General features: G+C 42.1%; 1 protein-coding gene across 1 annotated transcript in view; it reads left to right on the top strand.

The window, feature by feature from the left end:
* LOC149222587 (uncharacterized) overlaps nt 1–23,131 on the top strand; it is a 140,355-nt gene that overhangs the window by 64,632 nt on the left and 52,592 nt on the right. Inside the window, exon 3 of the mRNA XM_089387636.1 lies at nt 16,241–16,280. Within this exon, the coding sequence (XP_089243762.1) occupies nt 16,241–16,280 (40 nt within the window). The remainder of the gene's footprint in view (nt 1–16,240; nt 16,281–23,131) is intronic.

Below are 23,131 nucleotides of genomic sequence, written 5' to 3'. Positions count from 1 at the left end.
ATTTGCATCTTGGTGCCTCCATCTGTTGGAATCACCGAAAGAATTTTGTGATTGACCGGATTTGGTTTGGATGTGGCTCAAAAAGATTGTCTATGTGTGATATGAATCTAAGGGCATCCCTCAATACAAGGCTAAGCATCTTTGGTTTGGGAAACGAAGGAACCTAGATAGAGAGTTTTGGGACTCCTTGAAAAGCAATAAAATTATCCTCTCATCTCGTAATAGATGGGATACTTGAAGATGAAGTGCACCTCTATGTTGGTCTCATGAAGTTGGCAAAGCTGGTAGATTTTGCTCTTGTGGGTGATGTGGTGGTTGGTTTAAACTTGAAAATATTAGTCTCAACTTGAAATTTGCCGAAGGGGGATCTAGAGAGCATACATCTAGCGTTGATATGTACAGGGGCCAAACAATAAGGCCATCTCCCCACTCCTAAAAGTGTTGTGTAGAAGGCTATCTTGGGGCTTAGCCCACCCAAAGTATCAACCCATGTATATTTGATGATCCTCTTCAACACTTTCTTATTTAGGAGTTGATTGGTGACACTAGCCAATTGAGTTTTGTATAGACAGGAGGCCTTACAAAACAACAAGCTTGATGAGATGTAGTAGAAGTGGTTATGTCTTTTGAAGAATAGTAGGTGAGATCAAGGTAGTGGGTCTTGTTTGTTGAACATAATAGAAAATGTTGTACTCGGTTTAAGAGGGAAACTAGTCCAAAAATGATTTTGATCCTAAAAAGAAGGTGCATGAACACTCCTTGAACAATGGCTTAATGAATAGTCCTCATGCATTTGATGATGTGGTGAAGCACGAGGACTTGAAATCTATCTGTCATGGCCCAGTTCTACTCTAGTAAACTAGGAACCTAGGCCTACAAAACATAAAGAATCGTGGGTTTCATGAGTCTATCCATGAGGTCCATCTTGGATTGAATAATCCCAAAAGTGGTTTTGGAATCATTGATGCTCATAAAGAGCAAGGGCGTTATTGCTGCACAAACTAGCAGGCCTAGTTAATAGGCTAAAGTGAGAGGACATAAAAACTATTTGGGACAAAGGTCCAATGTCACCACAACCAATGTCCCCCTCTTTTCTCGGATTTTCACCGATGGGAGGAGATTGAGTATCCTTCACTTGTGATTAATATGTCTATACTAGGGTTCAAAGTGAGGCAAGGATGTCTCATTCAATGGAAAGGCTCAATTGAGGTGGGGGCTTTGGGAGAAGCTAGGATGGTTTTCCACGAAAAACCCCTTGAGAGAAAGACTATACTAGACCTAGGGTTAAGGTATTTGACGGAATAGGAATTCATCCAAGGTCAATAGAGTCAAGAGAAAAGGTTTCAAAAGATACACTACTAAATTGCAAACCTTCAAGGAATCCCTAAGTCAAAAGCAACTTCAAGGGTTCCCACTTGGTACGATGGCCAGGGCATCAATTATCTCAAAATTCAACAGTGAGAATTGCCTCAAATTTGGAGGAGAACTAGAGGAAACACTAGTGCAAAATCCTGTCCAATTGTTTTTGCAAGAGCTCACTCCAAATGGATTTCACACCAAGCCCTATAGAGGCTACCTATCACTGAAAGGATGAAGAAAGAGAGAGGAAAGAGGTGAAAAGAGTGATGTTTCAATAAGTTAATGCGATCACCAACGATCTAGGACTAGTGCCTAGCAATTAGGAGGATTGGAGTAAAAAATGATCTTGGTTTGGTAACTTTGCTATTGAAGGAGGCCTAAGGAAGCAACTTCACTATCTATGGATGCAACTACATGGCAACTTTAGACTTTTATACTTCAATGACAATTGATATGGATTTTCAAGGATGTAAATTATCCTCTAGGAACATTCGTTCATTCATCATTTATGAGTAAGACATGCAAAATTTTCCAATAATATTAAGGCCTTGTTACCTACCATAAGTGGGTGACCCCTATAGGAGAATTTTTCTCCCAGGCTTGTCTTCAGCCGATAGCCAGCAGCCCCTTGCAGCCACTAAAGAGCTTGATGTGCCACCATACTTTGCCACCTGACCCAACCATTGTGTGCACTCGCCCATTTGTTAAGACTGTATGTTTGACGGTGGGCCTTCCAACCCCAAAGGTATGGATTTCCATTATGTAATTGGGTGTTTATGCTTGCTTTCCTTGGACACATTTGTACATGAATTAGTGGGGGGTTTCAGTGGAAAGAACGAGCTTGGTTTGTACTCTTGTTCCCTTGACCCAACTTGGTGGTTAATCTTGTATCCTAGTCCTGTGGGATCTTCTTTATTGGCTATTAGCTTTAGGGGTGGCACCATATGGGAAACCCTCATTTGGTTGCGTGGTCCTGCTGCCCGACACCATATATATCACTCCCCTCGGCACTTAATCCTTTTTCGCATTTTTCCCATCTGGGTCCACATTTTTCCACTGGGTCCACAAGGAGTTAGCCTCATTCTCCCTTTTTCCACACTTTGGGTTGGGCTAGGAACGATGCCTTGTAGGTTGATGCAGCTAAAAAGAAATTTAAAAGCATAATTTGGCCACTTACAATAGGAAATGTACAACAAAATACAAAAGATGGTCGTGACATAAAAATTTAGCGCATGGGCAAAAGCCAACCTTGAGCTCTACGCCCTATCTCTATGGCCATCACCCTAGTTCCTAGGGCTCCTAAGAGTGCCCCCTGCATCATTTAGGAACCCATGATTGTCCCAACCCTTGGTGGCAATGACCTGCCCAACCTCAAGTGGGGAATCACTGTTCTATCATATACATCATGCTTTCATCCCTTGGAGCCCCGAGCATTGAAAAGAAAGAAAAATCAATAAAAAGCAAAAGGCATATGAAGAAGGGTGGAAAAACAAAGGCCGAGGTAACTCATGTACCACGATTGCTCCCTCTTACATCCATACACCCAATGTGTGGGCTTCCCTCATTATAGCTACCCTTGTACCATGACATGTGGCTTGGAGCCTTCCCTGTTGCCCCACTTCGTTCCACCATCATTTCACATGACACCTGCCATTTGGCGGATGTGCCGTGGACCGGTCACTCCCTTAAGAGGTTGAAACCACCTAATAGGGTCTTTTATTAACCTATCTTGTCAAGCTTGGTAAGACCTGTACATTCTAAAGCCCATTTGGAAGGGCATGCCACTATGAAGTGTCCACTTTTGCCCTTGGTTAGCAAGCTTATTTACTCAATTGCACTAATGTTGTACTGAAAGGTGAGGAGACACATTGGATCTTATACAAGATTGCAGGTGGGTCTCCATTTGGACTTGGTCTCCCTATACGGAGTCCAAGCCCTCCAGAGGGTCATAATGGCACTTGTAAGGTGAGCGTTGAGAGCCATGGGCCTCCACCACAACAGAGCATTGATTGCCACACCATGGGCTTTTCATCCCCATACATTGCTCGTGCTCTATTCATACATTGATGATGATGCACTTGGACCACGTTGCCCAGTGGACCACACATTTGCACTTGACACTCGACAATTGATCCAGGGCCCAGATGGGGTTTTGTCTTATCCAGAGAGACACGAGAGGGAATGCATCATCTTCTAGCCCACACTTATGGAGCATTGACTTGTTATTGAACTTCTGGAGACCCATGAGACCATTGATTGTGTCACCAACCACTTGGGAGCACCATAGGATGTTTTGCTTGGAAATCAAGGGTGCAACACCTTGATCATCATTTTTGGAGCCCTCCTCTTCATCATGGCATATTGAGGATTCATCTTGGCATTCCAACGACCCTTTGCACCATTATTTTATCTTTTCGGCCTCATTAGGAAGGTTTATTTCAAACATTTGAGCTATTTGGTGGCCTTGTCACCAAAGTTATTGTTATTTTGCACATTAGAATATTATTAGGGGTTTAGTTAGTCCAATTAGGCTAAATCGAACTTCTAAAGGCTTATATAAATAAAAGTGAGCCACATTTGTATTGGATCATCACACTTGGGATTTTCGACTACCTCATTAGAGGATTTCCGGCCTACAATTTATGGAATGATTTGGATGATTAAATGCATTTTAATGTGTGGAAAGGTTTCACTATCTCTCTTGGATTTTCTTTTTGGCAAGATTGTGGATGGATATGCTTTTATTTATCTTGTAAGTGCAATATAATGCTCTATTTCTATTCTAATGGATGTCTAATGCATGGAATTATTTTCTTATGGTGAAATAATGTACCCTAATTAATGCGAATTAGTGGAATTATTGAAACTATTGAAAATTTTTGCATGCGTTACTTGTTGGACAAAGAATGAATGAATGTTCCTAGAGGATAATTTGTATTTGCATCCTTAAAACTCCATAACAATTGTCATCGAAGTATAAAAGTATAAAGTTGTTGCGTAGCTGCATCCATCGTTACTGAAGTTGCTTCTATAGGCCTCGTTGAAGAGCGAAGTTTCCTAAATAAGGATAATTTGGACTCCAATCTTCCCAATAGCTAGGCATTGGTCCGAGATCCTTCGCGATCACATTAATTCAATGAGACATCATCCTTTTCACCTTTTTCTCCCTTTTGTTCGTCTCTTCAAGGATTGGTAGCCTCTCTAGGGCTTGGTGTGAAATCCTTTAGGAGTGAGATCTTGCAAAACTGATTGGATAGGTTTTTGTGCTGGTGTTTCCTCTAGCTCTCCTATTTTGTGGTCATTCTCACGGTTGAATCTCAAAATAATTGATGCCCTAGCCTTCGTACCAGGTTAGAACCCTTGAAGTTGCTTTGACTTAGGAATTTCTTGAAGGTTTGCAAGTCATAGCTTATCATTCAAAACCTTTTCTCTTATCTATCTTGACCTTGGATGAGCCTATATCTCGACATATCTCTCGACCCTAGGTGTAACGCCCTGTGGTTGGCTCACCAACCGAGCACGCCCTCCCACCGTGTGAAGTAGCCAAGTCATGAAAATATGCGAAGGAGCGACCAAGGAATGAGGCGTATGTATTATGCGCGGGCAGGTTGGCGTTCGATAATTATATGGCGAGTTGGGGGAGCTCGTCGTGTTAAACCGACCGAGGAGCGAAGGCAAGCATGGAGTGAGTTGGTGGGCGGTTCCGCGCCATGGGTGGGCTGACCACACAATAACGTTGGATTGTTTGATGGACGCGGTGGTTGGGAAAAGGATGGAGGGTTGGCCGAGGGCGCAACCTCCATGCGAAGGTAGCATATAAAATATGCGATGAAGCTTGTCATTTGAGCATCGAACAATCGGTCTTCAACCAAAAAACAAAGGTGCGAGTAAAGGAGTATAGCCGCAGCAAAGGCGCAGGTCATGTGCCCGGTTGCTGGGTAGGTTACACAAGTCTTGCACGAAGTTGGAAGCGATTGAAGGTGCGGGTGGAGGGCGTGCAAAGGCGCCCGCCGCCAAGTCTTGTGAATGAGTTTGGGTTGTATTTTGGGCAAGGGTCGTGCACGGGCGCTCCTGCCCATCTTGGCAAAGAGACTTGTCTTGTACTTTTGGGTCATTGGGCGAGACCACCATGCGGTCTTGCACGGGTGGACGCTCGATTCGGTTATAACGCCGGTTGAGTTATACTCCCGGTCACTTGTAAAAAAATACTCTCATATAATAAAAAATTTACTTGCATATGAATGTGTTCATGTTGCTGTTCTATACTATTATGATATTAATGGATTCCACATTAATATGTTATTCATGTATAATGATGAATGTTAAGGCGTAGTTCGTAAAGTAAGCTAACAATGGAAGATGTTAATTACTTAGGCGGTGCCGCACTTGGCCAATTTAACGAGAAAGGAATTGGGGGCGTGACAGGTGGTTTCGGAGCAGGTTCTCAGGGAGTGAAGCCGGTGTATGATGATGGACGCAAAGAACAGACATGTATGCAAGGAAAAGTTATGGAGAAATCTTGGATTACTAGTCTGGGTTTCGTGGACTTGATGGTGCATGGTAAGACCATTCAAGCTCTGGTGGACATGGGTGCCACTCATAACTTCATGACGACACGGTTAGCAAAAGAGGTTGGACTGATGATCTTCCCATCAAATGTGGAAGTCAAGGCAGTGAACTCCAGAGCTAAAGTGGCGGGTTTGGCACACGAAGTGCCTGTGCAGATAAAAGACTGGAAGGGTCAGTTGGACTTCACTGTGATGGAGATGAACGACTTTGAAGGGCAACAAGGCAATTGTTGTTCCCTTCTATGATGAGGTGGTGCTGGTTGGACAGTCACAAACTTGGACTTTGCCCACTCATAGGCAAAAGAGGGAAGTCAAGGTGCAACATGTTTTGGCACTGAGTTTGGAGAAGGCTATGAAGGAGTCAATATGGAGACATATGCGGTGATGTTCAAGGATGTCGAAGGTGATGGAGTGGGGACGCCTGTTCCAGCCAAGATTTCTGAGGTACTGCCCAAATATGCAGATTTGCTGCCTGATGCGCTACAAAGAAACTTCCACCAAGGCGTGCAGTGGACCATAGCATTGAGCTTGAGCCAGGGAAGCAACCTCCGGCTAAACCACCTTATCGGTTGTCAGGACCCGAGTTGGAGGAGTTGAAACAACAGTTAAAGGAGTTAACTGATGCAGGTCTCATTAGACCTTCAAGGCCCCCCTATGGTGCTCCGGTATTGTTCCAGTGAAAGAAGGATTCGAATGAGCTACGGATGTGCTGTGATTACCGTGCATTGAATAAGCAGATGATAAGGAACGGGTAGCCTTTGCCATTGGCTGCTGATTGCTTTGACAAGCTTGCGAAAGCCCGAGTGTTTTCCAAGCTGGACTTGAGGCATGGGTATTATCAAGTACGGATAGCTGAAGGAGACGAGAAGAAGACCACAATAGTAACGAGGTATGGTAGTTTTGAGTTCCTTGTTATGCCATTCGGGTTGTGTAATGCTCCTGCTATGTTTTGCACTTTGATGAATGATGTCCTACAACCATACTTGGATTTGTTCGTAGTAGTGTACTTGGACGATATAGTGGTGTACAGTGACAACATGGAGGATCTTAAGAAGCACTTGGCGATGTTGTTCGAGGCATTGAAGGCAAATCGGTTGTTCTTGAAGAAGTCTAAGTGTATGTTTGCTCAGATCAAGATTCCGTTCCTTGGACATATAGTGGGTCAAGGGTACATACGGATGGAGCCGAGCATAGTGAAGGCGATCGAGGACTGGGTTGAACCGAAGAATGTCCATGGGATGAGGGTGTTTTTGGGCATGACCAACTACCAATGAAAGTTTGTAGAGGGGTACTCCAAGGTAACATCATCACTGACAGAACTATTGAAGAAAGACAAGAGATGGAAGTGGATGGATAAATGTTGGGTGGCATTTGATGACTTGAAGAAGAGGATGGTTACAACGCTGACACTGAAGTTGCCAGACTTCGAGTGACCGATTGAGGTACACACAGATGCTTCAGATTTTGCCATAGGAGGGGTTCTTATGCAGGATGGGCATCCGGTGGCGTACGAGAGTCGGAAGTTGCAGGATAGAGAACAGAGGTATCCGGTCCAGGAGAAGGAGATGACTGCAATCATTCACTGTCTTCATGCGTGGAGGCATTACCTGATTGGGAAGCCGTTTGTTGTCAAGACGGACAACGTTGCAGCAAGTTATTTTGCATCACAACGGAAGCTTTCTGCGAAGCAAGCTCGTTGGCAGGACTTCTTGGTAGAGTTCGACATGACTATTGATTATAGACCGGGAAGACACAATGCGGTAGTAGATGCCCTTAGCAGGAAGGGACAACTTGCAGCATTGGAGGGAGAAGATTGGGCAGCTAGGAGTAGGAGTCGAGTTCAGATGTCAGAAGAGATGCAAAATAAGATCAAGGAAAGTGTTGAGACCGATACTCAGGCGCAGATTATAGTGAAGCAGGTGAAGGAGGGGAAGACACGAAAGTTCTTTCTTCGAGATGGATTCTTGTTCTTTGGAAACCGGCTCTATGTTCCAAAGTCATCTGGGCTCAGGAGGCACCTTTTGAAGGAGTGCCACGACTCGCCATGGGCTGGTCACCCAGGGATGCGTCGTTCTTTGGCATATTGGAGAGAGGATTCTTTTGGGAGAGGATGCGGGAGGATGTAGAGGAGTATGTATATACGTGCATCATTTGTCAACAGGACAAATCAGATACTCAGAGGCAAGGAGGTTTGTTGCAGCCTTTACCGATTCCTAAGAGACCATGGATGAGTGTCTCGATGGACTTCATCACTCAGTTGCCACAGGTTCAGGGGTATAATGGGATTATGGTCGTGGTTGATCGTTTTTCCAAGTATGTTGTCTTTGTTCTAACAAAGATACCTTGCGGAGCCGAGCGGACTGCGGAGTTGTTCTTTAAGAACATAGTGAAGTATTGGGGGATGCCATTAAGCATTGTGTTGGACCGAGATCCGTGTTTTACAGGCAAATTTTGGACTACATTGTTTAAGTTAGTCGGGACAGAGTTGTTGATGAGTTTGAGTTACTATCCGCAGACAGATGGGTAGACCGAGAGGATCAATGCATTGCTGGAGGACTACTTGCGACATTATGTGATGGCTGATCAGAAGAATTGTCCTGAACTCTTGGATGTTGCTCAGTTCAGCTACAACATTCAAAAGAGTTCCGCGATGGGGTACAGTCCGTTTGAGTTGGTGAATGGACAGATGCCAGTCACACCGCATACCGTAGTGATAGGAGGTTTCTTAAGAAGCCCTAATGCGAAGAAATTCATGAAGGCTTGGGATGAGACCTTGGAGCTGGCATGGTTGCGCTTGCACGAAGCTGTAAGGAGAATGAAGAAATGGGCAGATGAAGGAAGACGGGATGTACACTTCAGTGTGGGAGATATGGTGTTTTTGAGGATAACTGGGGAGCAGTTTCAGGTGCCTAAGGGGACTACGAACAAACTGACACGGAAGTATGAGGGACCATTCCGAGTGAAGAAGAGAGTGGGGGAAGTTGCTTACGAGCTGGAGCTTCCACACCATATGCACATGAAGCATCCGGTTTTTCACACGAGTCAACTGAAGAGATGAAGACTTGATGCTGATCATCCAGAGAGAGTTGAACCGCCGAGAGGACCAGCCGGGATTGTGGACAAGCTAGATTTGGAGTTGGAGAAGATTTTGAGCTTCAGAACTACAGGAATTGGTTGCCACATGAAACGGGAGTTTCTTGTCAGATGGAAGAATGCACCAGAGGAGGAAAGCTGGGAATCAGAGGACTCACTTTGGAGATGGAAGAAGATTGAGAAGTATGACAGGAAGCTACTGAGGAGGTCGGGAGTGTCGAGGACGACAACGATTTCGAGTGGGGGAGGATGTAACGCCCTGCGGTTGGCTCACCAACTGGGCGCGCCCTCCCACCGTGCGAGGTAGCCAAGTCATGAAAATATGCGAAGGAGCGACCAAGGAATGAGGCGTATGTATTATGCGCGGGCAAGTTGGCGTTCCATAATTATATGGCGAGTTGGGGGAGCTCGTCGTGTTAAACTGACCGAGGAGCGAAGGCAAGCATGGAGCGAGTTGGTGGGCGGTCCCGCGCCATGGGTGGGCCGACCACACAATAACGTTGGATTGTTTGATGGACGCGGCGGTTGGGAAAAGGATGGAGGGTCGGCCAAGGGCGCAACCTCCATGCGAAGGTAGCATATAAAATATGCGATGAAGCTTGTCATTTGAGCATTGAACAATCGGTCTTCAACCAAAAAACAAAGGTGCGAGTAAAGGAGTATAGCCGCAGTAAAGGCGTAGGTCATGCTCCCGGTTGCCGGGCAGGCTACACAAGTCTTGCACGAAGTTGGAAGCGGTTGAAGGTGCGGGTGGAGGGCGTGCAAAGGCGCTCACCCGCCAAGTCTTGTGAACGAGTTTGGGTTGTATTTTGGGCAAGGGTCGTGCACGGGCGCTCCTGCCCATCTTGGCAAAGAGACTTGTGTTGTATTGTTGGGTTGTTGGGCGAGACCACCGTGCGGTCTTGCACGGGTGGATGCCCGACTCGGTTATAACGCCGGTTGAGTTATACTCCCGGTCACTTGTAAAAAAATACTCTCATATAATAAAAAAATTACTTGCATATGAATGTGTTCACGCTGCTGTTCTATACTATAATGATATTAATGGATTCCGCACATTAATATGTTATTCATGTATAATGATGAATGTTAAGACGTAGTTCGTAAAGTAAGCTAACAATGGAAGATGTTAATTACTTAGGCGGTGCCGCACTCGTCCAATTTAACGAAAAAATATTGGGGGCGTGACACTAGGTCTCTTATAGTATTTCTCTCAAGGGTTTTTTCATGGAAAGACATTCTAGCTTCTCCTAAAGCTTGCATCTCAATTGAGTCTTGCCATTGAATGAGCCATCCTTGCCTCACTTCAAACCCTAGTATAGAAACACCAATCAAAAGTGAGGGTTACTGGGACTCCTCCCGTTAGTGAAAATCCGGGAAGAGAAGGGGACATAGGTTGTGGTGACAGTGGGCCTTTGTCCCAAATTGTTGTTGTGCCCTCTAGCTCTAGCCAATAGATAGGGTTTGCTAGTTTGTGCAACAACATTTTTGGTGTCGTTGCCAGGGAAATGAGATGTGTGTCTTTCCCCCCAAATGACAATATTGACATATCATTCTTGGCGACTCCATTGAAAGAACGAAGCCCTAGTTCTTCATTAAACTTCAAAGTTAATGCTTGTAGGGTGAAGCAAGCATCTATCAAGGCATTAAGAATTCACCCTGGTGACTCCACATTTGCGCTATATACAAAAACATGAAAAATGGCCCATAGTGAAAGAGAATTTGTCCCCGACTTTCCATATAATGACCTTGATCCCAAAGATTTTCAAATACTGTAGGAAAGATTGGGTGATTGGAATAAATTTTGCAAGCATGTGGTCAAACATGAAGGCGAGGATTTCTTACTTGACCTCCATAATAGGAAGGAGGAGGACCTCTATGATGTACAATGGGAATATGAAGAAAACCCCTCTGAGTATCTTTTCCTTGAGCTTGCCTTTTACACTGGTGCATTCAAATCCTTGTGTCACGCAATCAAAGAAGAATATGGCACTTTTCTCGATGAAGATTTTGATGACCAAGATGGCCAAGAAAGCAAGGATGATGTGGAGGAGTTATCAATTGCAAATTTGGAAATCAACAACAATGAACTTGAAAACATCTCCTTCGAAGATGAAGATGAGGATCTTGATCCTGAAAGCCTCCAAATCCTGTAAGAAAGAATGGATGAATATAGTAAGTCTTGCATGGAGTTGGTAAGGGAATATAACGACAAAGATCTCCTCTTTCATTTTTGTGAGCAAGGAGGAAGGCTCTACGATCTAATATGTGAATATAAGAAGAATCCTATGGATACTCTCCTCTTAGAAGTGTATTATAAAAATTATGTAGTAAACACTTTGGATGATATTGTTCAAGAAAAGGAGAATGCAGAAGCGTCCTGCTTGCCTAACAATGAAGAAGGAGATGATCCTAAGGAAAATCATGATGACCAAGTGAATGAGGAATCTATGGAAGACCCTTGGACTATGAAGTTGGGAATTGGATACGAATATGGTATGAATGAAAGCCCCATTGAAATCCACAAGAATGAGCATGATGAAGTGAGGCCTTTCATTCAAGAAAGGGTGCTTAATAAAGGTCTAGAATATATGGGTATTGTGGCTCCCTGTGAGGTTTCTATTTCTAATTTCTTCCACATAAATGAGGGAAAATGGGATATTAGCAGCCATCATTTCGACAATGACCCCATTTATGATATTGATGATGACACCGATAGGAGCCTTGCTTTTCCTTGCCTCCTCCAGGATCCTGGGCATATAGTCGCATTGTCCATGAGCCACTGCCTCAACCTTTCTCATACCATGAATGATATTGATAAACCCTTTTCCCCTTCAAAGTTTTATGTTGAAGAAGAACTGCTCATTAGACGTATCCCTTCTTCTCAATCATACCATCAAGATTGTGGGCGCACAATCTTTGCCCCTTGTCAATGTGACCATCACATTGAGCACTCCGTTTGTTGTGTCTCTTCATGTCCCCGGTTCCCTTTTCCTTCCCATCATGACCTTGGGGCAATCACGAAGCATGACTGCAATAGGGAGTTCTTGAGCTTGGTTATTCAATCATCCATTTTGTGCTTGCAAGAAAGGATCGAAACCTCTAAATTGGTATCCTTCCCCTCATCCAAGACTCCTTTATACTCCGTATAGATGTCATATTTTCCCATCTTCCACCCTCATCTCCCTCCATGTGATTGTTTCTATGTTGACTCCTGGGTCTATTGCATAATTAATCATGTAGGCAAGTATTCTCACATTGATCTAATGATATGTTGGTTGTATTGGCTTTATGATTACACTTAGCATTTATGATTACACTTAGCTTTATGTATTGGCTTTATGATTACACTTAGCTTTATGATTACCATGTTAGTGCAGGATGCATTGCATATTGGTTTTTGCATTGGTTGCCTTGTGTGCATAACCTTTGATGCGTAGGTAACAGGTCTGCAGTCCCAAGAGATTGCTTGTGTTCTCATGACCTCCCCGTTCGAGTACAGGGTTTGTGCACTCTACTGAGAGCTCATGTTCCAGTTGGAGCTAGATGTTACCCACCACTAGTGGGTGACCCCTATAGGAAATTTTTTCTCCCAGACTTGTCTTCAGCCAACAACCAATAGCCCCTTGCAGCTACCAGAGAGCTCGATGTGCCACCATTCTCTGCCAATTGAGCCAGCTGTTGTGTGCCCTCACCCATCTGTTATGGTTGTATGTTTGAAGGTGGGCCTTCTAGCCTCGAAGGTATGGCTTTCCATTATGTAATTTGGTGTTTATGCTTGCTTTCCTTATACACATTTGTAGATGAATTAGTGGGGGGATTCGACAGAAAGAACGGGCTTGGTTTGTACTCTTGTTCCCTTGTTCCAACATGGTTGTTAATATTGTAACCTACTTCCCTGGGATCTCCTCTATTGGCTACTAGATTTAGGAGTGGCACATGGGAAATCCTGATTTGGTTGCGTGGTCCCGCTTCCCAACAACATATATATCACTCCCCTCCGCTCATTATAATCCTTTTTCACACTTTTCCCATCTAGGTTTACATTTGTGCATTGGGCCCACAAGGAGTTAGCCTCCTTCTCCCCTTGTCCACACTTTGGGTCGGGTTTGGAATGATGCCCTGGAGGTTGATGCAGCTAAAAAGAAAGTTAAAACTTAAAAGCATAATTTGGCCACTTATAACAGGAAATGTACCACAAAATGCAAAAGATGCCTTGGACAAAAATTTAGCGCATGGGAAAAAGCCAAACATGAGCTCTATGCCCTATCTCTATGGCCATCACCTTGGTTCCTGTGAAATTTTTAATATATTGCAGCAATTGGAAATTATTCTTCTAACTGATTAAAAATTAGGTACAGTTTATTTGCTACAACAAACAACGAATAAAATCACAACTGCAATTTTCAACATAAAAACGTTGTGGAAAATAAAATGTTGGAACTGAGAAATATAGAGCACACACACAATATATGTTGAAACTGAGAAATATATAGTCCCATCCCCGACCCTGATATTCCTCTAGGTTGGTTTCAAAGTTAATGGCTTTATGTCACAGAAACCCACATCATCAATCTTTTGAAGGAAAACAATCCGCCAATGGGTCCATCCTTTAATTTCCACTGACACCTCTTCTTGTCTCCCTATGATTCATATCCCTTGCCACAATCACATTATCCATCCTCAGTTTTGGATTCCCATGAAAGGATTCTCCAGAAAGATTTGCTAGCCAAGAAAGGACCATAGACTTAAAAATATTGAAAATTGAATCTAGATCTCGAGAGAACAATACTAGACAAATGATATTTTCAAGAAAGGTTACATTGTTGAAGAGGAGGGTCTTGTATAATCTTACCACCAAACTTCCATATTTTCACTTAGCATTAAGTGCTTTGAAGCTCCACCCACGAAGGGTAGTCATTAAAAGAGCTTTTACTTACTAGCCTCCATGATTGTTTCCTAAATCAACATCACCTTAGGGTTATTTGTTTCAGCTACTGTTAAAATTGGCAACTAGGGCCAAACTCCATGTGGGTCATCCTATTTATGGCATCTGATATTTTTCTTGGACTCCTCCCATCGAGAGGTGTAGGATTGATATAAAAATCATCCGATTGTGATCAGTATTCATGGAGATATGAATTTATTTGTGTTATGGGACAATTCGTCAAGGTCGGCCAGCAACTAAACTGCCCCCACTTGTGCTCCACGTTTTGATATAAATACAAGTGCCTTGCAAGTCATTTACACACACAACTCTCTTGAGATTTCTTCTTCTCCACTTGTTTTGGGTTTTAGTGGAAAGAAGAATCTCTAAGGGAAAAACGCAGGTCTAGAAGGAGACCCTATATGTAGCAAAAGAGGGATGCCCTAGCCGCTGTCATAATGAAGCCTAGCTGCTGTCATAATGAAGCCTAGCTGCAATTCAAAGGGAGATCGGTCCAAGGGAGCTTCAATAACCCTAATCTTGGAGCCCTAGCCGCAGTCTATTCATAGACTAATGCAGTCCTATCATGCCCTAAACACAGGTCATATCAAGCCCTAGCTAAACACAGTCATGCCCTAATCCATACGCTGTTTTGGAAGGGTTTGAGACAGCCCTTAGATGCAGCAAAAGGGATGCCCTGGCCGCAGTAAAGAGGCTCATATACACAGCCTAAAAAGGCTCCTATACGCTGCCCATAAAGGCTCCTATATGCTGTGCTTAACTACTCCTATACGCTGCCCATACCTACTCCTATACGCTGCCCTAATCTATACGCAGCAAGGCAGCCCTAACCACAGCAAGAGAAGAGCCCTAGTGACAGCGTGAAGAATGAATGTATTTGGGCGCTGGCAAGTGCTGTTAGTTAGGCATTTGGATGCCAGTCAGTCATTAAGTGCAATTCTGGGCCAGTTTTGATGGGCTGTTAGGGACTGTGGTTAGTACCCTAACCAGTCCCAGAATTGCAGCAGTGCACAGTAAGTACAGCAGCATAATGATGTGATAGGTGGCAGCATGATGAAGGCAACATGGTGCAGTATGGTGCAGCAATGGGACAGCATGGTAATGATGGACATATAGCAGCAGCAAGAATGTATTGCAGCAGCAGGATGATGAGGTATTGCAGCGGTAGGATGATGAGGTTTTGCAGCATGCATTTGGGTGCAGCATAGTGCAATGAAGAGCTCAGCATAGTGCAGCATGAGGAGATGTAGTACAGTGATGGGTACAGTCATGATTAGTGAAGCATGATGAGATGAAGCATAGTGATGATGGGTGCAACATGGTGCAGCACAGCGAGGTGCGACATGATGATGAGGTGCAGCACAATGATAGGTGCAGAATGGTGATGGAGTCACCTTGGAGAATCAGTTGAAGCAGCTTGTCTTCAACTGAGTTCGGCTACCTCCTGTATCATCTTCTTAGAGATGATCTATGCTCATATTTAGATAAGTCAAAGTGTTGACTTTTGTTGTATATATACTATCTCTCTCTCTCTGCTGAACTATTGAAGAAAATATAAGAAGAATTGATCAAGGGTTTCCCCACATTGGGGTTTGTCCCTGGCTAGCACCACATCTTGTGTCCTCTTGTCTTGGCTTGTCTTCTGCGATTAATGTTTATGTTCTATCTGCAATTTACTATTATGCTGATGTGATTGCTACTCTGGAAAAGATATTGAGCTAACTGTGAAAATTGAAATAAATTGCTCTAAGCATAGAACATACCTAAATTTAACAACTACACTCTTCAGAGAGTTTTTCTCATATGCACTCCTTAGGCCTCTTATATTATAAGAGAGCATAATCATATTGAAGCATTAGAGTGGGCTTTGCTTGCTTTAAGGGCTGCTTGAATGGTCATTTGTTTTCTATATAAGACTTCTCTGCTTGTTTCTTTCTTTGCTTGAAAGAGGTAAGATTTCATTATGGGATTAGGTTGATTATCATTTTTGATCCATTCATATACCTCTAGGTTTTTTTACTCTCTCATTCTCCATTACTATACCCTTTTTTTTGCAGATCTTAATAGTAATTTTTACTTTGAATAGGAATAAAATCTTCAGCTGATAATTACATGGTACATGGTACTAATACCATTTATTCCTATTATGGTTCTTATGCATTTTCATGTGCCGAAGTTCTGTTTAAATCTTTAAGCCTTTGATCTTCAGGCTTCTTTTTGTAGTTTCCATTCTAAAGTCTTAGACCTATGTCTTGTTGGTAATGGACTACAGGTGGGAGCATGCTTGGTGAGTCAGAGTGGAGTTATCCTTGGTAAGCCAGAAACACCATTGCTTATCCCTTCTCTTTAGCCTCTCTTAGGTAGAGTACATTTGTCCACGTTGTAAAATTGATTTGCTTTTTCATACTTTAAAACATTTTCTTACGAAATTTTGCATTTTCTCTGTAGTTGAGAGCCCTAAGATTGTGCAGGGCTACTAGAAAGGAATAACGACTTTAGCAAGTGGATGTTAAAATTCTTGAGCTAGTTTAGAAGGCACATAACAACAACTATTTTTATACTTTGTGGCTATATAATATTGCTTCTAGCTAGTGAACGTGCACTTCCATATATCCTCTTATAGCTTTTGAATTTGTCTTTTCAAGTTAATATGTGATTGAAAATTCCCAATATCAGATTCAGATAGTCGTAGTTATTTATTGCAAATACAAACTACTTCTCTGGGAAGTTATCGTTGATAAATTAAGATCTCATAAAAGTTATGTTGAGGATTGCAATGAATCCTCAATGACTATAGACTCACAGAATGTGCCAGAGACTTGGGGAACACATTGGATAAGATATGACCAAGCATATTTGGTCACATTCTCCTAAATTTCGTTAATTTGTGACAATTAATGGTATAAGATACTGTGCATAATTACTTCTTTGTCTTTGCTTATCCTTACATTGTACGTTTACCTTAGTGTGAGTCAACTAAAGCCTAGTCATTAGTCGTTTCTTCCATTCAACCCATCTTAGTGGTGGTGCAGGGGCAGGTAGTGTGGAACCTAGTAGTGTAAAAATTTTGAGAATCAGGGAATTAATGCAATCCAACCTTAGGGATGATTTGAAAAATTAAAGGATGGAAGTAATATTAAAGGATGGAAGTAATATGTCACTTGCCTTCAACTCAATTTCATGTGGCCATCCCAAGGGAATACATACTATATGAGTGTATTTCAATACCACAATTTTATGGCCCTGAAGGCACACTTTTCAAGGCATAAAGATTCTGAAATGTCTTATTACAGTGGATTATAACAGCAGCAAATCTGATCCCTTGTCTTCCAGATATGTATTAAATCACTTAACAATTCAACATGAACAATAGGGAATCGGATCTACTCAATCATGAAGATAACATAAGCTGAAAATAAAAAAAATCTGCAAGTGCAGTTTATTTGGACTGCTAGAGTCTTCATTATATATATAGCCTGCTTGGAACATGAAGGATATAATAATCGAGTTTTGTTCCATGTAAGGCATTGCATCAAGCTCAAGATTTGTTAAACTAGTCTCTTGATGATCTTGTTGTGGCCAACCTCACATCCCACAGGAGCAAGGTTCCAAAATCATGCAAGGTGTGAGCTCCACTCTCCATGTCATCTATTTAGCTTGAAACTAACCAATGATATCTTGACTAGGACGTGTGTGGGGTTTCAAATATTTTGGTTGGGTGTGAGAATAGTGATGGGGCTTTTTAGCCCCCCCATGGGACACTTTATGATGCACTCAAACTCTTATATATTCTTTTTCTGACCAAGACACATGAATCTTGTTCAAACTATAGTAGACTATCCAGTTGTTTATGCAGATTTAATTGTTGCTACCAAAGACTTCATCCCATAAGTTTTCCCAAGACCTATGACAGACATAATCCAGATGCATGTAACTAACTTGTACCTGTGAATAATTCATACATTTACATTGATATAAATTGACAAAGAGGGATAGTAGGGTCACCTTTCCTTGGAGGTTGATCCTATCTTGCTCCTTGGCTGATTTGGTATTCTTTAGAGCTTGTCCCAATCTCGCAGACTTGAACCTACAAACATAGATCACAATGTCACACTATCTAATCCTATACAACATAAGTGTTAGCAGCATAATACCATCATGAACATGGAATCTGAATAAATAAGAATACAATACATGGGGGGGAAATCATAGTCTCTTTCATTAAACAAGAGGTACTTACAACCCTTGTGTTAGATTTTGTAGCTCGAACAAGTATTCTAGTCTCAAGAGATGTCAATGAGGCTAACAGCACGAGAGGAATAATTATCTCCAAGCCCAATTTATTTTTTAAAGAGGAAAGATGTCTTAATTAGATTATTAACAAGTTTATAATTGTTTTCTTAACTTAGGAAAAAGGTTAATTAATCAATATTAATTGAGACAAGTCAATTTCTCTTTAGTGACTTGTAGAAAAGTGATTTGATGGAATCAAAATGATCATAGCTATTGATCAGGATTAGATCTTGGTCGTTGATTGCTTCATGAGAGATTATAAGAGGAAGTCGATGGGCATATTGGAGATCAATTTGATTGAGCAAGGGCACAGTGATAGCTTGGGACATCAACAAAAGGTTTGAATAATGATTGAGGAGAGATTTGCTAGAGATTTCTTCACGGTGATTTCTAGTTTCTTAGAGATGAGGTCGAATTATTTCTGCAGAGGGAGGCCAAATTAGCTAGTGTGAGTTGCTAGTTCATCAGTGCGAGTTGCCGAAGAACCATTTCGTGTTGTCAGTTGCTAGAGAAATTTGCTAGAGGCATTGCAAATTTCTTGTGTGAGTTGCTGGGAGCAATTTATCTTGCATGATCGATTTCCCTGAGGTAACACGAATTTCCAGGAAGGCCAATGCACATTTCCAGTGAGCTAGTGTGAATTAGTGGAGGGCAGTGTGAATTGCCAGTTAGAGGCCGAGCTAATTTCCATAGGTTTGATTTGCCAGTTAGAGGCCGAGCTAATCAACATGGCCAACATCTGGGGTTAGTATTGTTTCTTATGGATGGATAGATCTAGCACGACACCCACTCATCAAATTCATGGTGTCTTCCTTGAATGGTCCAGTTTTCTTGAAATCAGTGGTTGCACTTGGACAATACAAGGATGCACAATATATGGGTGAGTTGTTTATAAAGTTATTGAAGATGTAGGTATTGATTTTTGTGTGCAAATCATTACAAATAATGCACCTGTTTGCAAGGTTGCTGGCATGATTGTGGAAGCTAAATATCCACAAGTATTTTGGACACCTTGCATTATCCATTCTTTGAATTTAACACTTAAATCTATTGCTTATGATGTGCATTGGATTGGAAGCATTATTGAAGATGCATGGCATATTCGTAACTTTGTACAAAATCATACAAATGCCCTCACTATCTACAAGGAATACACCAATCTATCATTGTTGAAGATTATAGATACGCGGTTTGCCTTTTCATTCATCATGTTGAAGAGGTTGAGGGAGGTCAAGACCGCTCTTGGGGCCATTGTTGTTTCAGAGTTTTGTTCTTTTTGAAGAAAGACAGATCAAGTAGCCTCAAAAAGAGTGAAGGATACAATGTTAGATGATGCTTGGTGGGAGAGGGTAGATCTACTTATTCAAATCATGGACCCTATCATTTCTTTGCTTCGATTTGCAGATATAGACCAACCCATCCTAGGAGAGGTTTATGAGGGATGGGATTCCATGATTGAGTCTGTGAGGAGCATTATTTTACAAAGTGAGTGCCCCGAGTACGAGACATCATCAGAGGACTTCTTCACCACCATACATGATATTCTTGTCAGCAAATGGGACAAGAATTGCACACCTTTACATTGTTTGGCTCACTCATTGAACCCAAAATACTATAGCCATGAGTGGCTAAATGGTGGACCTCCTCGGAGATTCCCTCCTCACATGGATGAGGAGATTTGACAAGGGAGGCAAGATGCATTGAGGCAAATTTTTAAGGATAGAGCATCCCTTGATGAGGTGGAGGATACCTTTGCAAAGTTTTCCATTGGCACTGGTCGATTTGCAGGATATGATGTGATTAGACATAGGGGGCCTAAGAAGCCCTATTCTTGGTGGGCAACTCATTGGGCAACAAGCCCTCCTCTATAGCAGTTAGCCGTGAGGCTCCTCTCTCAAGTGACTTCATCCTCTTGTTGCGAGAGGAATTGGAGCACATATGGGAATTTGTATAGTGTCAAGAAGAACAGGCTTGAGCAGTCCAGGGCGTTGACAATGGTGTATGTGCACACCAAATTGCGTCTTATTTACAGACAAAGGGATGAGTGTTTGAATGGAAAGACAAAGATGTGGGATGTCTTTCCTGATGATATGGGTTTGGACAATCGTGTTGAGTTGGCATTGGCCAACTTGGATCTTAATGAACCAGTGCTAGAGCCTGTCACTTTTGATGATGGTGATACTGTAGAGGGGTCATCCTCCACACCAACAGATGCAGAGATGACATTGGATATAGAGGAGGAGGATGTAACAGAGGAGAGCAATGGTGACCATGATGATGAGTACAATGATGTTGATTTTGATGATGAGGATTGATGACTCATGAGCTACCTACTGCCTTGAGGCTTGTAGTTGTTTTGTATTTGTTATTTCTATTTGCCATTGGCATTGCTACTACCTATGTAACACATTTTGATTTTGATGACTTAATGAGAAAACTACAGTATCTTGTCTTTCTCCTATTGGATCATTGATGAATATGTATTATGTCACAATTGTATTTGTATGCATAATGTTACTTTGTAAAACTTACATCTAGATGAAGATCGATGTTATTAATGAATTTGTAGTATGAATGAGAATTTGTGGAAGAAATATCTAATTTTTAATATATATATATATATATATATATATATATTTTTTTTTTTTTTTTTTTTAATAAAATAATATATAACGTGTCCTGTTCCGGGGGGGTCAACGTGCCCGTGTCTGACACTCGAATCCTCGTGTCCTTCGTGTCCTGTGCCCCTGTGTCAGGTGACTTAGATTGGATCTTATATAGAATTGCAGGTGGGTCTCCATTTGGATTTGTTCTCCCTATACAGGGTCCAATCCCTCCAGAGGGTCATAATGGCACTTGTATGGTTAGCATTGAGAGCCATGGGCCTCCGCCACAACAAAAAATTGATTACCACTCCATGGGATTCTTCAACACCACATATTGCTTGCTCATACCCCAACTATACAGAGATGATGATGCACTTGGACCATGTTGCCCAACTGACCACATACTTGCTCCTGACACTTGGCAGCTGATCCAGGGCCCAAATGGGGTTTCGTCTCATCCAGAGAGACATGGGAGGGCATTTGTCATCATTCTAGCCCTTATTGATGGGGCATCGACAAGTTTGATCCAGTTGGAGACCCATGAGACGATTGTGCCCCCACAGCCACTTGGGAGCACGATAGATGTTTTACTTGGAAACATAGGGGCCACCCCCTCGGTCATCATCTTGGGAGCCCCCCTCTTCATAATGGCACTTGGAAGACTTGTCTTGGCGTTGCAACGGTCCTTTGCACCATTATGTTATCATTGCAACCTCATTAGGAAGGTGTGTTTTGCACTTTTGGGCTATTTGGTGGGCTTGTCACCAATAGGGTTGTTACTTTGCACATTAAAACATTTTTAAAGGATTCATTAGCCTAATTAGTCGATTCGAACTTGTGAGGGGCTCATATAAATTGAAGGAGAGCTTCATTTGTAGATCATCATCACTTGGATTTGGGATATCTCTCTCTAAAGAATTCAAACCTGCAATTGTGGAATGATTTGGATGAATAAATGCATTTTGATGTGTGGAAGAATTTGGCTATCTCTCTTGGAGCTTCTTGTTGGCAAAATTTTGGATGGATATACTCTTCTTTATCTTGTAAGTGCAATATTCATGTTTTAATGGATGTCTAATGCTTGGAATTATTTTCTTATGGTGAAATAATGTGCCCTAATTAATGCGAATTAGTGGAATCATTGAAACTATTGGAGATTTTTGGCTGTGTTACTCATTGGACAAAGAATGAATGAATGTTCCTAGAGGATTATTTGCATATGCATCCTTGAAACTCCATAACAATTGCCATCGAAGTATAAAATTCTAAAGTTGTGTAGTTGCATCCATAGGAATTGAAGTTGCTTCTTTAGTCCTCTTTGAAGTGTGAAGTTCTCAAATCTTGATCATTTTGACTCCAATCTTCCCATTAACTAGGCACTGGGGCTTGATCCTTGATGATGAACCCTAAACCATTTTTTTTCTTTCTTCTTCTAAATTTCTGCCCTAACCCTAGACGACTAGCTAGGGCCTTTGACGAATTTCATTTGAGGGATGGCATTGAAAAACTAATCAGATAGATTACTACTTTGTTGTCCTCTGTAGTGACCCTCAAATGTTGAGGCAATTTTCACTGCTAGTTTGAGAGAAAACTCAAACCCTAGCTACAACTTTGAAGTTGATCTTGAATGTTTTGGGTCAGTGTCCTTTGAAGGTCATTTGTCCATCAAAATTCATATGAAATTTATCTCTCTTGACCTTCTTGTTCACTACCCTAACTTAGTATACTCTTTGGAGGGTCTCATCCCATGATTGATCATAAACCCTAGGTATCACGTGGTCCCACTTTAGGCTTCTCAAGGATAGTGAAATTTTATTTAAAGGCATATAAGCATCCTTTAAATCTTCTTGTGAGGTCCTAATCTTCTTAGAAGCCTTGTCCTTAAGAATCCTTATCATTATTGAACGTCATTAGCCCTAGGTCTAGGTCTCCTTATTCGCCTTTCTTATAAAGCCATTAGCTTCCCTTTGAAGCATTGAGCCATCATTTGAGCCTCTCCTTTGAATGGGTCTTGGAAATCACATTATACCTTTCCATTGATCCTACCATTTAAATGATTTCCCTCATACCAGGAGTCCTCCCATCAGTCAAACTCTATAAAGAGCAGGGGACACTGACTGAGGTGATAGTTGTTCTTTGTCCTGTTGTTGTCATTTGGTCTAGTAGTTGTCCCTTAGGTACCCCTCTTAGGACCCCTGTTAGATTGTGTGGCAATGAGAGCCATGTAGGTGGGAGATGGTAGTCTTTTGAGAGTCATGGTACGA

Source organism: Pinus tabuliformis, chromosome Q (genome assembly GCF_031772625.1).
Source record: "Pinus tabuliformis cultivar Carrire ecotype Pingquan chromosome Q, CPIR1, whole genome shotgun sequence".
NCBI lineage: Eukaryota > Viridiplantae > Streptophyta > Pinopsida > Pinales > Pinaceae > Pinus > Pinus tabuliformis.
This window is presented reverse-complemented; position numbering and strand designations above follow the sequence as displayed.